At 44.4% G+C, this 17602-nt stretch overlaps 1 protein-coding gene across 2 annotated transcripts; it reads right to left on the reverse strand.

Moving 5' to 3' along the window:
* Positions 1 to 10738: 10738 nt before the first annotated feature.
* Positions 10739 to 16034, reverse strand: ID4 (inhibitor of DNA binding 4). 2 transcript variants are annotated; one of them, XM_083747081.1, is made up of 3 exons: positions 15129 to 16034; positions 13402 to 13460; positions 10739 to 11159 (listed from the first exon to the last, which is right to left on the reverse strand). In XM_083747081.1, the coding sequence occupies exons 1-2, from the start codon at positions 15555 to 15557 to the stop codon at positions 13416 to 13418; spliced, it is 474 nt and encodes a 157-aa protein (XP_083603207.1). In that variant the 5' UTR covers positions 15558 to 16034; the 3' UTR covers positions 10739 to 11159; positions 13402 to 13415. The 2 variants fall into 2 exon arrangements, with proteins under 2 accessions (XP_083603207.1, XP_083603206.1); XM_083747080.1 differs by having other exon boundaries at positions 10739 to 12270; positions 15129 to 16032.
* Between the last annotated feature and the right edge of the window lie 1568 nt (positions 16035 to 17602).

Raw genomic sequence — 17602 nt, forward strand, 5'->3', positions numbered from 1 at the left:
GACAGAATAGTTTTATGAAGAGGGAAGATGCAAGATAGTAACTTCTCCCATTTGATTTCCCAGCTCTTGAATTTGAAGAGCGGCCTAAGGAGGACTTTCCTGGGCTGCAATAATTTGTAGGTGCAAGTTTAGCACCCACTGAGAGGAGAGCCTTTTCAGCTGTTGCCCTGTTGTTATAGAATGCCCTTCCTCAGAAAGCTTGCTTAGTCCCATCTATTTCCAGAGGTATCTTATTCTCCTGGACTTCTGAGAACCATGCCCTCAGTTGTGAAGGAGGAGGTCTGAGGGCAGAGTTTATGTAGTCCTGCTGTTCTTTGGAGCATTTGGCACTCACTACAGATTTTATTAGGGATGCAGGTGGCGCTGTGGGTTAAAGCCTCAGCGCCTAGGACTTGCCGATCGAAAGGTCGGCGGTTCGAATCCCTGCGGCGGGGTGCGCTCCCGCTGCTCGGTCCCAGCGCCTGCCAACCTAGCAGTTCGAAAGCACCTCCGGGTGCAAGTAGATAAATAGGGACCGCTTTCTAGCGGGAAGGTAAACGGCGTTTCCGTGTGCGGCTCTGGCTCGCCAGAGCAGCGATGTCACGCTGGCCACGTGACCCGGAAGTGTCTCCGGACAGCGCTGGCCCCTGGCCTCTTGAATGAGATGGGCGCACAACCCCAGAGTCTGTCAAGACTGGCCCGTACGGGCAGGGGTACCTTTACCTTTACTTTACCTTACAGATTTTATTGGGCTTCTTCTATGGCTAGTGTTTGTTGATTATTATGATTTTACGTTGTAAACTGCTTAAATTGGTATGCAGATTCTGTAAATAAATGAGTATAAGCCTTCCATTGGTATCTGGATGGAGGAGCCGATGGGCAGCCATCTACCTCTAACTTTTGGAGCTTTTTAAAATATACATATATATTAAAGAACCATGGCAAGTATAGCTAGTGCAAGGAAAAAGTTAATGGGCCAAGTAAACAAATAAACCAAATAAACCATCACTTTTCTCCTTGCAGTGATCCATAGGTTCAACATTCATCATCAGATCCCATGCTTAAAAGGGAAGGAAGCTTTAATTTCCATCCCCCAAATCCACAAAAGGATATATAGGGTAGACTTTGTGGGGCTGGAGTAGAGTCTGATAACGCCAGGAAATATAATGGGGTTGGCTGTGATTTCATAGGACCATCAGCAGCCTGGCCTGCTCTGTATGACCATAAATTGCTATGATTCTCTGGGTATTTATTCTCAACATCTGTCTCCCTTTTTTCCTGTTGCTGCCACTCACTTAGAAATGGATGTACAGCAGAGGAGAGAAAGGGGTGTAAGGGAATTGGGGAGACTGCATTGCCCCATGCAGGTGGCAGGACAAGTCCTTGGTTGGGTGTAGGTGCCCCTAGCAGTCTCAGTGCTCAGCCAGAACCAGCAGCTTTAAAGAGCCAGGTGAAACCTTATTGGTTCCTTGTGTCACCTAACCCTTGTTGAGCTTGTGTTGTTGTTTAGTTGTTTAGTCATGTCCGACTCTTTGTGACCCCATGGACCAGAGCACGCCAGGCACTCCTGTCTTCCACTGCCTTCCACAATTTGGTAAAACTCATGTTCGTAGCTTCGAGAACACTGTCCAACCATCTCGTCCTCTGTCATCCCCTTCTCCTTGTGCCCTCAATCTTTCCCAACATCAGGGTCTTTTCCAGGGAGTCTTCTCTTCTCATGAGCTGGCCAAAGTATTGGAGCCTCAGCTTCACGAGCTTGTAAGGTAAAGGTAAAGGTACCCCTGCCCGTACGGGCCAGTCTTGACAGACTCTGGGGTTGTGCGCCCATCTCACTCAAGAGGCCAGGGGCCAGCGCTGTCCGGAGACACTTCCGGGTCACGTGGCCAGCATGACATCGCTGCTCTGGCGAGCCAGAGCTGCACACAGAAACGCCGTTTACCTTCCCGCTATTTATCTACTTGCACCTGGGGGTGCTTTCGAACTGCTAGGTTGGCAGGCGCTGGGCCTGAGCAGCGGGAGCGCACCCCGCTGCAGGGATTCGAACCGCCGACCTTTCAATCGGCAAGTCCTAGGCGCTGAGGCTTTAACCCACAGCGCCACCTGCGTCCCTCACGAGCTTGTAGTTTAATATTATTCCTTAGCCACTAACCATGGTGGTGGTGCTGAAACACCGGAGAGAGAAATCTCCCCCTTTCAATAAATGGATACACTGATGCAGCAAGTTATTAGGTTTGCTCCCAGCTCCCAGTCTGACACTCCTGATAGCTTATAGCACCCGCCAACAACCACACTGGAACTTACACACAGCTGCCAGTGAATGACATGGGCAAATTGTGTTGTTGACCAATCTCACTGGAGCAAGACCTGCAGCTTCATGTCCGAGACGGACCAACAATGTGTCTTGCTGATGCTACACCCTGGCATCCATGATTCCCAAAAGGGACCACTGTATCTTTTCACACTTAATAGGATGATAGATAGTGAAGAAAATGGAATGATTATCAAAGAACATTTCGGTTCATCTACTTGTATCAGCATTGGGGAGCCTGCAGCTACTTCCATTCCTAGCATATGTCTTGTCCATTCCACGTGGTCTCTGGAAAGATTTTAATATAATGCCAGAAAGGGTGAAGAAAGCCACCTTGTGCTCATAACCATTACGCTTCTGTGCTATTGAAACTGGGATCCCTCCCTGATCTAAGCCCTGAGCCTGTTAATGCAATACATCCATAATGTTATTCATTTTTGACATCTGCATATTTTGATGTGAGGTTTCAAATTTAGCACCACAACATTAGTGCCAGGCCAAATAGGTTCTGAACCACCAAATCCGTGGGTGGTGAGTAAAAGTAACAAGCATGAAAAAACATTCCAAAGCAAGGCATGTTGGTTTATGCTACAGGCTGCTTTAGGTACATTTGAGCATTTTCCCTGATTAATATTTCCAGAAGAGCTCTTCCAATCTGTTGACGACATGAAGAGATATTTATCTTTAAATGGACTAAATACATATTTAGATGATAGAATGAAGAATCTCTGAAAGAAGTGATAGCCTATTGAATAAATAATACATCTTTTAAAAAGTCTAAATGCAACTTACAAGATAAAGTGCAAGCGCTTCAAAGGAGCCATTGATCTATGGAGTGCATAATATGCATGTTAAAAAATGTTTGAAATACTTATTTACATGACATACGGCTCAGAAGGAGCCATTACGCTCTTCAAGTAAATGGGATGCATTGTAAAAATTGTCTAAGCATTGCTTTTATCAACTGCTAGCAAATCATGTTCTCTGCAAAACAAGCTAAACCAGTCAAAAAGATGTTAATTTGCAAATGAGCAATAACATGGGCCCCAAATTAGGATTTAGAAACTCAAGCCCATTGTCAATTAGGCAGCCATTCCACCCATGCAAACGAATATCTTTCACTTTGGGTCACATTGTGGTTATCAATAAATGTTATTTGTATGCAGGATTACACTCTCATATCTAGTGAAAGACAGCTAAGACCCAGTTTATGGTAAGACCCATGGAAAATAAAAAGAAGGAATGCTGAGAGTTGATGCTGACAGCTTCTGTCTACCGTTAAAAAGCTCATGGGCCCAAAACTGTCAGGGTTCCAGCAGTTTTTGAAAGTGGAAAGACATCCAAATTTAATTTCTTTCTGAATAATGGTGTATCAAAATTCATGATTACTGAGTTCACAGTATGCAAATTTGTCTAGGTCATAATGCTTATAATGTAATTGAGCATTGTTTCCTCCAGAAGTTCTCCAGATTGAATGTTAAATGTGATTCTGAGCATGTTCCCTCAGCATTTAGCCAACCAATTGCACAAAGAAGCTGTCTGCGGACAAACGCCGGCTCCCTCGGCCTGTAGAGCGAGATGAGCGTGAACCCCAGATTCGTCCGCAACTGGACCTGCTTTAAGGTCAACCAGGTATTCTCCATGAAGTCCTTACTGACTGCTTTAAACCATGTAATCAGACCATGAGACCAAGCAGCCTTTTGTTTGGCGAGTGTCTTCTCTAGTCTGCTCAATCATTTCTCACAATTTCTTCTTGCAAACGTCGTAAGGAGTTGTTGTCTACCTAAGCAGTTCTGAAAACTCTCATTAGTCTTAGGTGTGTTGCTTGAGGTGGAGCTCATTTTCTAAGTAGCTCTTCTTCATCATGGTTGGGGCTAAGGGGTGAGCTGGGAAGATGCAGGGCAGGTCACGTGGCACACATAGCCACGCCCCCTCAGTATCCATCACCTGAGGCGGCTGCCTCATGGTAGGCCACCTGTAGGGACCAGCATAAGTGAGGGATAGTAGATAGTTGTCATATTGTTATGTTGTTCATTGCTCTACCCTGAAGTTCCACATTGCTGTGGAGTCGGTGTATTACGTGGGGATTATAAAAATGCAGCAGCAAATACAGTGGTACCTCGGGTTAAGAACTTAATTCGTTCTGGAGGTCTGTTCTTAACCTGAAACTGTTCTTAACCTGAGGTACCACTTTAGCTAATGGGGCCTCCTGCTGGTGCCGCGCCACCGTGGCGCAATTTCTGTTCTCATCCTGAAGTAAAGTTCTTAACCTGAGGTACTATTTCTGGATTAGCGGAGTCTGTAACCTGAAGCGTCTGTAACCTGAAGCATCTGTAACCCGAGGTACGACTGTAGTGAGGAGGAGGAGGAGGAGAGGTAGAAGAAGAAAGTAGTGGCAACCCTGAAAATTAGCAGAGTTGTTGTTGCATGGTGGGTCCCAGCCCAATGAGTACAGTGGACCCTTCAAATATGAGCTTAATTCATTCTGGGGATCTGTACATACCCTGAAAAGTCTGCAACATGAGGCACTGCTTCTGCACACACGTGTGGCATGACAGAAAGCTTCTGCACATGCTTGCATGGTGAAACCTGGAATTATACACTTTTGGGTTTGCTGCGTTCACAACCCGAAAGTTACATTACCCAAAGGTAACGTAACCCAAGAGTCCACTGTATTGAGTACATGCCATAATATTGGATGGCGTTCATGCCACCAGAAGCTCAGCTTCAGATATCCCTGTGTTGTAGAGGGAACCAGAAATGGAAGTACCTCATGCTTCCTGCTCCTCCTGCATTTCTATCATTCATTCCCCCCACCCCATGCATGAGAGATGATCATTCATTCCCCCCACCCCATGCATGAGAGATGTGAAAGTTCTGTTTTGGATGAAAAGGAGATAGAAATATCTCTCTGGGTCAGACTGTCTCTCTAGCCCAGTACTGTTTGCTTCAACTGATAGATCTACAAGTTCACAAGCCAAAGTCTCATTCTTGATACTTAAGATCATTAAATTGGCGATGACAGCATTTGATATAGGTCATATCTTCTCTAGTCACCTATGAGCCCTCTCCATCCTTGAAAAAAATATGCAAGAACAGGAAGTAGAAGCCACCAAGGCTTCCTTCAACTTCATCATACCTAAAGCCACTCAAACCAGTTAAGTCTCCTAGGCTTAGCCTATTTTCTCTTCCTGAAACATGTACTTTCAGGCATCAACTTGCCAGTCAGTCAATCTTCTCCTTCACACAGCACCATTAAAGATACAGACACCCTTTTCTCATAATTCTACCCAGGAGAAAGTGGAACTCTGCCAAGCCCATATCATAAAAGGAAGAAATACACCTTTAAAAATGAAAAGACAAAAGAGGCTGTGAGTTAGAATGAAGAGTACTTGAAAGAGGTGATTGGGAACATGGACTCTGCTCTCCTATAATGCAAAGAAAGGGCAATGCAAAAGGCAGAAACTTGCTAGGCTGTGAGGTAGTTAAACCAAGACTGGAAACTGATTTGTGCTGGGTACACATGACCGGTTTAAAACACAGCAACAAGCTTGATTCCCCAGTTCTGATTCAAATTGCGTTTGCACATCGTTGTACGCATCAGTGTGACGGGATATGTTTCTATGTAGTCTGCTACCAGCGGTTGGAGAGAGGGCACGTTTGTCTTCTTCTGGCCTACGATTTCAAATTGCATTGAAGCTGCTTTCAGAGAAGATGCATCAAAATATAGCATTTTTCAAGAAACTACAGGATACATGTGAGTTGTGGCTAATGTTGCGTGTACATAGCTTCACAAACCAGTGGTGGGAGCACATTGGTTGCAGAGTAAAAGGAAATCTGTACGCAACCTTGGATAGAAACATATTCAGTACGTTTCCGAGCACAATTCAAAGTGTTGGTGCTGACCTTTAAAGCCCTAAACGGCCTTGGTCCAGTATACCTGAAGGAGCATCTCCACCCCCATCGTTCAGCCCGGACACTGAGGTCCAGCACTGAGGGCCTTCTGGCCGTTCACTCACTGCGAGAAGTGAAGTTACAGGGAACCAGGTAGTGGTGCCTGCCCTGTGGAACACCCTCCCATCAGATGTCAAGGAAATAAACAACTATCTGACTTTTAGAAGATATCTGAATGCAGCCCTGTTTAATGTTTGATGTTTTATTGTGCTTTTAATTCCGTTGGGAGCTGCCCAGAGTGGCTGGGGAAGCCCAGCCAGATGGGCATGGTATAAATAATAAATTATTATTATTATTATTATTATTATTATTATTATTATTATTATTATTATTATATATCAGGGAGATTAGTGTTGAAGGACTCTTATCCTTATAACTTAACTTGTTAATACTAGGGTTTGTTTGGCTCAAATTTGTACACAGGTTCCTTTGAACCATACATTGTTCAAAATCAGGAATCATGTGCCTCTGGCCAAGGCTCATAATCTTCTGGTCTCATGCAAGTATAAGGATATACAGTTCATGCAATCTACTTAGATATCTGGAAAAAGTCATTCTTCATTGAATGGATTTCACCCAAATTATGTAGTTTAGAAGACACTTATGACATCAAGAGCAGTGCTGAGGTCATTTACACATTGAACTCATTGGGACTGATTTCTGAGTAGACCTATGGGATTCTGCTGTTACTAAATCCTAACAGTGGGTCTTACTTCTGAGCAAACACGTCTAGGATTGCACTGAAGCTGTTTCTAGTGTGTATTATGTTGGTTGGTTGAAATGTTTCTTTTGTGGATTAGAGATGCCCTTTTTGTTGGAGGCAGGAGTAAGCACAAGCTCTGTGGCTAAAGCTCTAGAATGCTCCATGAGGGATAAAAAGAAATCACAAAAAAGCGAACATATCAAGACTTCATGTTGTTTCATTGCAGTTTAGAGTATATCTCCAGGTACACATTTTGTATTTGGAAACATGTTCCATTTTTGAGAAACGAATTTTATTTTACTATTAATTAAATTTTACAAATTGCATATAACTGTAATAAAAGCTTGAGAACCAGAGGAGTGATTTAGAACTAATTTAAATATTGGGACATACAATGCAGCTTGTGGCATTGCAACTAAAACCAGTGTGTAAATTTTTTTGCTGGTACAAATACAGTTCAACATCAGAAGCATAAAAATGCTATATTTGCAGAGTATGTTTTTCTCCTCAGAAATACTATATATGTTAATTAATGGAGCATTGGTGTACAGTAACCACTGTGGTAACCAGGGGGTATATCCAGTTGCTTCTCTGTTACTAAAATGTGTTTACCTGCAAAAGATCTCATACCTGAATAACTTCTGACAAGGAAAACGTTAGTAGCGGTTCCTACATTTTGACACCAATTCCGTTGCCTTTATCATCATGTAGAGACTGCAAAACCCACAACCTTGCTGTTACTTTTCATTACACACAGTCAGTATTAGTCCATTAATCATTGGCATTCGGTGAACAAAAGATCAGCTAAAAATACAAAAAGACAGATCTACTCTCCTTGTCTATGGTTCCGCAGAAATTCCCCCCCCCCCTGAGAAATAAAAAGTATACGGTAATGGGGTTCTGCTTTAGCAACCCTCTGCAGACTGCCACCTAGTTATTAAGCCAAGGCTGCAATCTTATGTGCAATCTTGCAGGGGGTTTCACTGAACTTGGTGGTTTTTACTTCTGGGTAAAGATGCGTAGCATTTTTCTTTCATATCTCGCATGCTTTCTTCCCAATGTGGAATCCAGAGAACTCATATATCACAAAGATAAAAAGCATCAATGTATTGTAGGCGTGGTGGAGGCATTGATCCAATGACCTGCCCAAAGTGAGACTCACATACTGTAAACAGCACTGGACTAACATTTGCACTGAGATCCTCCATAGCTGTACAGATGCTACAGATATTTAGGAATCAGTGCAGACAGAGCAATAAACAGGGATTATCCACACTCTTTCCCAGCCTCCTCCAGTCAGCAATCCTACTATCAGGTGGCAGCCATGACAGGGCAGGGTGCAGTACTATGTTTATCTTATTGCACTTATTTGCTTGGCTTCTCCTACATTAGGCAATAGCAACCACTCTCCTTGGCATCCTGTAGGAGCGGAGAATAAGCAGAAGACAAGTTGGGAAGAGATGTTGCACAATACTCCCCCTATTGGGGGAAACTGCACTAGTATACACGTTTCTTGCTCTGCTGTTTGCCTAAAAGTATATCAAATAGGCAAGCTTCCCCATCCTAAGTACCTTCCTCTGCCTAAAAATCCTATGTACATTTGGAGGTAAGCAGTTTGCTTCTCAATAGCAATTTCTGGGAATTGCAAGGGCTCTTACACTAAGGTCCCACGTTTTCCATGAGCATCTGGTTGGCTACTGGGAGAAAACGAGCATTTGGCCTCATCTGGAAAGGCTCTCGTTGTATAAGTTGCATTTACAGCTGCGGAACCTACTTTCACATGCCTAGACAGCGGTGTCTGTGAAGAGGAAAAGCACTTAAGTATTATAAAAATGTCACAGCAGCTCAACCTAGTTTCTCGAGTCGTGAGTGTTGGTGCCATCATTAAACTGGTAAGAGAAGCCTGGAAATGAAGCCATAGATTGCAACCACTGTATGTAATGGATCTTTCCTATTTCACCTTACATGGTGATGTCTTTTGTCAATCATTATTATGAACTTTGGATACTAAACGGCCTGTCAGTGGTGTTTTCCATCAATGATCGGGTTATTTAGTTTTGTATAAGTGGACAATGAGCATCCAGTCAATTATTTGGAAGAGTTTACTGAAGAATTGGGTTATTCTGCAGAACAGCGAAAGTAGCTTGTAAGAAACTGGAACGGCGCTTTGAAACTATTCCGGTGATTCCTACTGTCAGTCCTATTCTCATTTCAAGGTTGGCTCATTTCTGCAAGTTCCAGCTGCCTGCGCAAGTTTAACTGCTTGTTGACAGTGCAACTGAAACTCCGGATTTAACTGGCCGGCTAGCACTGCTTTTACAGCGTAAACCAAACATTTATTCCACTTACAAGGATGTACTTGCTTCTCAATGTCACTATGCAAGGAATAACCATCGAACTGAGCAGTCAGCAGCACAGAAGGTGGCCTTCAGTACACGACAGCGATGGACCACTTTGGGAGGAGCCTTTTATCATTATTATTCAAGCTAATGAGGATGAAAATAGTTTTAAATTTTGGCTGGGGCAAGGTCACATTGAAGAGACACATTTGGATTGGCTTTTGCATCTCTCACACCCGCTATGCGAATTGATTGAGAGGATCTAAGTGGCATGGATGTGCTTTATTTTGCTCACTGCACTGCATTAACATCCACGCTGGAAATGTTCTCAAAGATGTTCTTAGTGTCACTTGTGAAAAAGGCTCAAGTGACCTCTGAGATGAAGCAGGTATTGCAGCATGCAAATGACATGCAAGGGCAACAGCAAGCCCATCCAAACCTCCAAACTGCCTTTTTCTCTTGCCCTTAGAATGAGACACAGTAATAGCTGCGAACAGCAACTCAAGCACGTCTTTGATTATTTCCCTCTCCTCTTGTTCTGCACAAAAATAGTACCTTTTCCATGTACACATGTGGATGCAAGTGTTCTTTAACCTTAACTAAACTGAAGCCTGAGAACAATTTTGGTAATCCCCCGCAGAGAGCTGACCTACCTGCTTGATATATTTTCCTTCTGAGATGTCACAATGCAACAGAGAATTATCAATCCTTCTAAGTAGCCTTTCAGTATGCTCCATAAAGGAATCCTCATTCGTTTGAATTTCTTCATTTCTATGAACGGTTGCTTTATAAAACAGCTGCTATTGTTGTTCATTAAAACTCCTTTCAAACAAATTCACGCTGGGGCAACAAACAAACTCAGGTGTCTAGGCTCTTACATGAATGTGAAGACCATTCATTTAATGGATTTACAGTATTTACAGTAAGAAAAATATATAGTGTTAGGTGCAGCATATCTGCAACTGTAAGCTAGTGTTTTGGCTAAGTTCATTGCCAAATACTAGGCATTTTGATTAAGAAAACAGTGACCTTTTACCACATTTGTCAGTAGATAAATTATTTCAGTATGCACATAAGTATTTTACAGAATAAAAAAGATCCTCAGGCCAAAGTACTTTGACACTTTTAAAAATCTGAAACAAATCCGCCCACTTTTTTAAAAAATAAATAAATCAAGCAGACCATGCTACACACAGTTGGCTAACTATTTACAAAGCACCCAGTTAAATCCTACTTAATTCACCCACTCTGTGAAAATCCTATCTCACTGGTGTGTGGAATACTGATGATCCCACAAAATGTGTACCTTTCTCAGAGGCTGGACAGAAGGTGGAACATGGACTATACAAACTGTTGCTATAAGATTAACCATTAAGCACCACGTTTTAAGGAAAGTAGAGCAGATAATAGGGAGTTCTGCAAGTACTGAAGAAAGAAACCAAGCACAGCACAAGGGCACGTCAATCTAGTTTAATGTTTACATGTAGAAGTTACACATAACAAGAGACTAAACAGGATTTTCAGATGTAACAGAGCTGTAATGAAATGAATGCTGCTGTATATTAGAAAAATAATCTTGATACAGTCATCTGATTTTTATTTTTTGGTCTAAGTTCTTTGAAATTGATTTACACCAGTAATCAGACTGAAATGTTCCCTGTTGTCCCACCCCTATCCCCCCCTCCCCAAGTTTCAGTATCAATAGTCTTTGGACGAAAGAAACAGCAACTGTACATTTGTTGATAGTTTGCCCTTTGGTTATAAGCAGAAAACATTTTTCACTGTTTTTCCAAAGCAATATGCCACAGGGCTGAAATTCTGGGGTAGCATCCCTCTTGGTGTTAAAAAAGTGTTCCGTGTTTTGTGATTCCTATTTCTGTTTAGGCAACAAAAGAATTTTATAAATGCTCATTATTATTCCTCAGCACTGTACCCATATTGAAAAAAGTAGTCATCTCAGTTCGTAACAAACAAAACCCTTACATCTCAACGCTGTTTCGCATACACTGTAATATAAACCACCACCCCCTGTGCCTAACAGACAAAAATGTAGCTTCAAAACCGTATGATACAAACATCTTTTTAAATTCAAATTAAAGAAAAACACATTTGTATGGACTCAACAAGTTTATTTGTGGTTAGACATCTCATGCATTCATGCAGGACCAACTCTACCTACAGCTGTGGTTTCTGAATCTAAAGGGGGGGGGGAGAGGAAAGGAAGAGACACCCCCCCGACATCCAACATATTTTCATCATCAGCAGTTCTGCACTTAAGCCAGAAACAGTTTTCCTAAAGAAATCTTCCCACAGATTTTAAAAAAAAACATACACAGCTTTATAATATTTACAAAAAATATTTAATTAAAAATATTTTATAATTACAGTAGGTCTATTAAAGCATATACTTTTCTCACACTTATAGAACCTCTCTCTATATACATAGTATGAAATGTCACTCATTTTTTTTTTAATCTATACAATATGTAACACTCCTGCAGGGAGAAGAAAGTCCCTGAGGAAACAATAAAATCATCTATTTTAAACAATAGATGTCAAAACAAAAGTTATCTACAACGCCTCTGGTAGATTAGTAAAGCTTCAGTTTTCAGCTGCTCAGCGCATTAAAGTTATACTTCTAAACTCTGATTTGCCCCTGATCTTCTATCAACAGAAGGGCCACACTTACGTATGCTGAAGATTTAAACCCCCTCCCTCCCAGACAAGTGTACAATTCACATCTGATCTAAAACAAAAGAGTTAAGAGACATGTGTGTAAAATGCTATGAACGTGCAAAGTTGTGAATTTTTTTTCTCTCTCTTTCTCTTTTTTTCTAAAGGAAGTATGGAAAGAATTCTGGAGTAGTTGATTTATTATTATTTTTCCTTCTGCCCAGTGGCTGACATTTCTTTCTTTCTTTTTTCCCCTCCCTCTCTAATGTGTCTTTCTTTCTGCGTCTCTGGCTCAGGATCTGCCTGCTGCACACCTGTGGAAGAGGAATGAATAGAGTGGGGGTGTGAACCATTCTGCTCCAGACTGACTGGCGCCACCAACAAAACAGAAGACATGCTTGATCAACAACCCAAAACAAACCAGGTCAAACAACAACCGCAGCTCCCAGGCTAGGCCAAGCAGGGAACACACAGCTGCAGGTCCAAGCTAGAAGCTCTCAGGAGGAGAGTGGAAGGGAAAAAGAAAGAAGGAGTTTCCCTCCTCCTCGTCCTTCCTCCCATCTCTTGTTGCTGCAGATCGGGCAGAGGGGCAAGAAAACACTGCGCCCCGTCCCAGGCATGTTTACTTGGCAGCAAGTCGCATGGAGTTAAATGGGACTTGCTTCCCAGCAAGTGGGTGTGCAGATCACAGCCTGACTGTCAAAGAATTCCTTTAAGACAACCAACATTTCCATAAATGTATTATTCATTGCTTTTATGGGAAGGGACAGAACTCCTAAGGAACATGCCAAGGAGACGGCCTGATCTGTGAACCAGTTAAAAGCCTGAAGATGTAGACAAAAATGCAACACTCCTCTTCCTTAAAGGAATATGAGAAAGTGCATTGTTTCCCCCCGCTGTTTTATTTAATGTACACTATCTGGAATTTATTGAAAAGGTTGATTTTGCTTAAGCTGCCACAATTCTATATATATAGTAAATAAATAAGTGTATACACATTGACCTGCCCCTGTAAGGTAAACGTGTAGAATTAAACAGAAAATAAGTGTACGTTTGAACCTGAGTCACAAAATCATTATGCCTGTACAACTGAACAATTGAATTGACTAGATTACATTGGTTTAAATCTTAAATTTGCCTAAATTAGCTGGTAAATTGCAGCCTAGCATATGAAGTGTAAATACGTCTAACAGGTACCCATGTCCTACGATTCCAATTGCACTCAGTTTCCAGTAAGTGTGCCTGAGACTGGCGTGCCTAATTGTTGAGCAAGAATTACAACCTGATCCTAACTATATTTACTTTGAAGGCCTAGGGAATTCCACGAGGCTTGGTTCCAGGTAAGTGTACCTAGAATTACAGCCTTAGATGGAAACCAGCACGCACGGCAAAGGACTCTGACCCCAGCTCTGCTGACACACCAAATCTTAAAAGAGGATACTCACCTTGCAAGTGCAGTTCAGCGGCACAGAATACTGTCCCCTGGCTTATTAACAGCCCCAGCCTGCACAGTAACGAGAGAACAGGAGTGTGGCGTTAGAGTTAGCACAAACAACAAGCTTAGCAATCGGCAACCTTCCTCTAGAAGACGGAGAAGCCCCACAATAAAGGGAAGCAGGACAACCTCACAAAGGGGCAGAGGAAACTGCAAGCTCTCTATGGATCCCCTCCTGAGCTAGCAACTAGTGACAGGTTGCATGCTGCCAAATGTGACAGCTTCTTGCTTTGCAGACCCACAGGTACCCCAGTTGCAGCTGAGGGTCATGTGCCTCCCCTGTGCAAAACCCAGAGATTCGACAAGAGGTGTGAGTTTGTTAACTGAACAACTGGAGCACGATTCTTTCTTTGAGTAGATCTTCACTGCAGGGGATGGTAGATCATAGGGAAAGATGATGGTAGTCTAGTCTCACATAGCCTAGGGTTATTCATTGAAACAATTAATATTCCTACCCATCTGGAGTGCTTGTATTTTGTCTTTTAATGGTCTAGTCCTAAACGCACTGACCCCAAGCCACCTCTAGTCATAAACACCACAACTAGTGGATGCAGTAGGTATCTCAGTTGTCTTCCAAAGCGGTGTCCAGCCCCTTGTGTGGGACTCAGCTCAGCACTGTGAGGCAGATGTGTGCCGATATGCATCTGTATCCACACTGGCTCCGTAAGAAGACCTCCCATGTGAGATGGGGAAATAAAGCCCATTCCAAGAAATGGAAGTAGGCTGCATATGAGGCATATACAAGTGACACGTTAAGTGAATTATGTGCCTGGAAACATGCAAAGGCTAGATCCACTTTGCTGCACACCAGCTGTAACAGAAAGGCTATGTAGTGCATATGTATAGCTACCGAATGACAATACAGTCTGTATGTGTACACATAGGTATTCATGTGCAAATTGCATCTTGCACTCTGTTAAGTGTGCAGTTATGTGTTTATATTGGCACTCGCACAAAAACACATGCAACCCAATTTCACGTGCAATTTGCAACCCACAAGCCAATTAACCCATATTGTCGGGATTTAACGAGCTTCCCTCCTGCAGAGGTCGGCACCCGATCGGATGCTAGTATTCTGCAGACTGCAGGCTGCCACCGTATGCTAGATGCTGTACAAAATACAGGAAGAACAATTGTCCCTGTCAGGCAGGCGCACACTATACCTAAATCAAACATCACCAAAGGAGGGAAGGGGGAAGCTTTGAGGGGGGGTCGCTCCATAAATCCCCACGCCCCGACTTCATTGTCTTGTGGATCGCAGTGTCGGGACCCGATCTCGCACCCAATCGCTTAACGGGGCCGCGAAACGTACCCTTCACATGAAAGCACTCCCGAGCTTTCGAGGGTCGGTGGATCGCGACCTCGGGGCTCTACTTTGCCCCCAATGATCTGCTCTGGATCTTTTCGCTACGGGAGGGGGGGGGGGAGAAAGAGAGGCAGCTTCTCGCTCCATAATAAGCAGGAGGGCCACGGCCACCCGTTTATCCATCCATCCATCCATCAATTCCTCCCGCTCTGGGGGCGCCCGGCGTCCCGCCTCCGAGCCCCGGCGGAGTTGAGCGGCGCGTGTGCGCTCCTGCCGCTGCCCAACCCGGCGCGCCTCTCTCTCCCCTCCCCGGCCCGTCGGAGCTGCGAGCAGCGCCCGGCTTCTCTGCCCGCCGCCACCGCGGCTCTTACCGGGTCGTTGTTGAGCGCCGTGAGCGGGGTCCTGGGAGGCCCTGCCGGGTAGCTGGCCGGGTGCAGCGGGGGAGGCGGCAGCGGCGGCTGCTGCTGCTGTTGCCGGAGCAGCGCCGGGTGCGTCTCGAGGGCCAGCTGCAGGTCGAGGATGTAGTCGATGACATGCTGCAAGATCTCCACTTTGCTGACCCGCTTATTGGGCGGGATGGTGGGCACCAGCTTCCGGAGGCGGCTGTAACAGTCATTCATATCGCACTGGAGGCACAGCGCCGCCGGCTCCTCGCCCGGAGACGGGCTCCCCTTGTAGCAGCCGTGCTCGGCCAGGCAACGCAGAGCCAGGTCGCCGCCGCCTCCACCTCCTCCTCCTCCGCAACAGCAGCCCGCCAGCGCCTTCCTGCTGGGGTGTCGCACGGGACTCACCGCTTTCATGGTGCAAAAGAAACGCAGGCGGGCGGGCAGAGCCCTCGGGCGCCCCGGCCAAGCAGCTCCCACCCGCAGTGCAAGCAAGACAAGAGGCGATGCAGCCAGCGGTGGGCAAATCAAAACAACGGAGAGTCCGGATTTTGCAAACGGGGTGCGCGACGAGGGGGAGGCAGGAAAAACAGGAAGCAGCGGGAGAAAACCGTGTAAAAATGAAAAATAAAAATGGATAAATTCCAGCCGCCACCTACCCAAGCAATATATCTATCTATACTGTATAACTAGCGGGCTGCTTACTTCCCCTCCTTCCCTTCTGCCGCCACTCCAGTCCCAACCCAGCTCTGCTCAGCCCCGTTTGCAACGCCGCCGTATATATATCTAGCGCGGGGTAGAGGCTGGGCGGGGCGCGCGCTGCCCGGGCCCAAGGAAAAGGAGAGAAAAGAGCGAGCGAGAGAAAAGAGCGAGGGGGTGGGAGAGACACACAAGAGTAAGGGAGGGGCGATGTGTATGTAAAAAAGAGAAAGAAGTGAGGCACGAGTATTGAGCGCCGCGCTTTAGCCAATCGGCAGCGGCAGTTTTCTCTACGGAACGCCGCGCCAGCCAATGGCGAGCGGCTCCATTCTGTCAAACGCTGTGTAGGGTCTCGGCGAAAAGGGAGGCTGTTGAACCCGAGGGAGGAGAGATTGAGAGAGAGAGAGAGAGAGAAGGAGGGAAGGAGGGAGGGAGGGGGAAAGAAGTTCCTTCCGAAGAACTGCGGGAATGCGAATGGAATTCGCTCTCGCTCCTCGCCTGCCGGGATCTCGCTTTCCCCAGCGGCTCGCGGAGCCCTCGCCACAGCCTTGCATAGTGACAGGCGCTGCTCTGCTCGTGATCTCGCCCCGAGGCCGAGAAGAAGCAATGGCCGATTGTTATCTCCCCCCCGCCCCCGTCTCCGCGCAACATTTATTCTTCAGGCTGCTTAATTATCACTTCACCAGCTAGTCCCTGAAGAAGACAGCAGCTTCCAGTTCCATTCAGGGCATTTTCATATCTCTAGGATTCTTTCACCCCCCACCCGTCATATTTCTTGACACCCAGGGTATTTAGCAGATAATAATCAGATCCAAACTTGAATGCGGAGAAGTGTGTGGAGGAGGGGGGCTGGAAGGGGGCTTCTCTTAAGAAAAGCAATTGCCTTGCAACATTAAATTAGAGCACATAACTATTAAAAATTCATGGCTATAGGGTGTTTAAAATTCCTCCATGCCATATAATATTAATCCATTTAATGTAAAATTCATACCTGTAACTTAATTTGCCTCATTAGTGCCCCAGATCACGTATTAGTTCAATGTACCATGTTTTAAATATGATGCTGGAAATGCCCGGATTTCTGTACTTTGAGACAGCACATTAAAATTAACATGCACATACCTCGCTTGGAGTGGACTGCAGCCTTTTAATTCCATAATGCCTTGCACCAACCTTCTACGAAGCCTTCTTAAACTATTCCAAATTAAAACTATTAAACCGCTGAATAATGAGCTAAAATGTTATCTCTTAGGGAAAAAAGCACTGTCCTATATTTCTGAACCACCATGCAATGATTTTGTAGTCATGAAATCATACAGTTCTATAGGATTAGTGTACTGCATGAATAAATGTACTGGATCTACTTCCACTGATTCTGATGTCCAATGAACCACTCTGCAGCCAGTGGGTTCAAAGATACACAGTCCTTGTTCACAGGCTGTTTGTGACACAAATGCAGTGAGAATAATTTTATTTTAAACTGTGATTGTATATGTCCATTTTATTATACTTCTTGATTCTGGAACAGCCAGAATGCTAGAATATGAATTGGAACACACAATTCTAAAGTCCTGAGTGTGCAGAGACCATGGAACACACAATCACATGCAAACAAACACATTTCCATACAACACAAAAAGTATCTTACTTCTCTTACAGACATTTTAAAATATATTTGACAGCAGTTATTCCTTAAGCAAGTTTTCAAAATGTTTAGAGGAAGATTTGTTATTTTTACACACACCAAAAAGCCCCAGTCGCGT

The sequence above is a fragment of the Podarcis gaigeae genome, assembly GCF_964106915.1.
Source record: "Podarcis gaigeae genome assembly, chromosome: 7".
Taxonomy (NCBI): Eukaryota; Metazoa; Chordata; class Lepidosauria; order Squamata; family Lacertidae; genus Podarcis; species Podarcis gaigeae.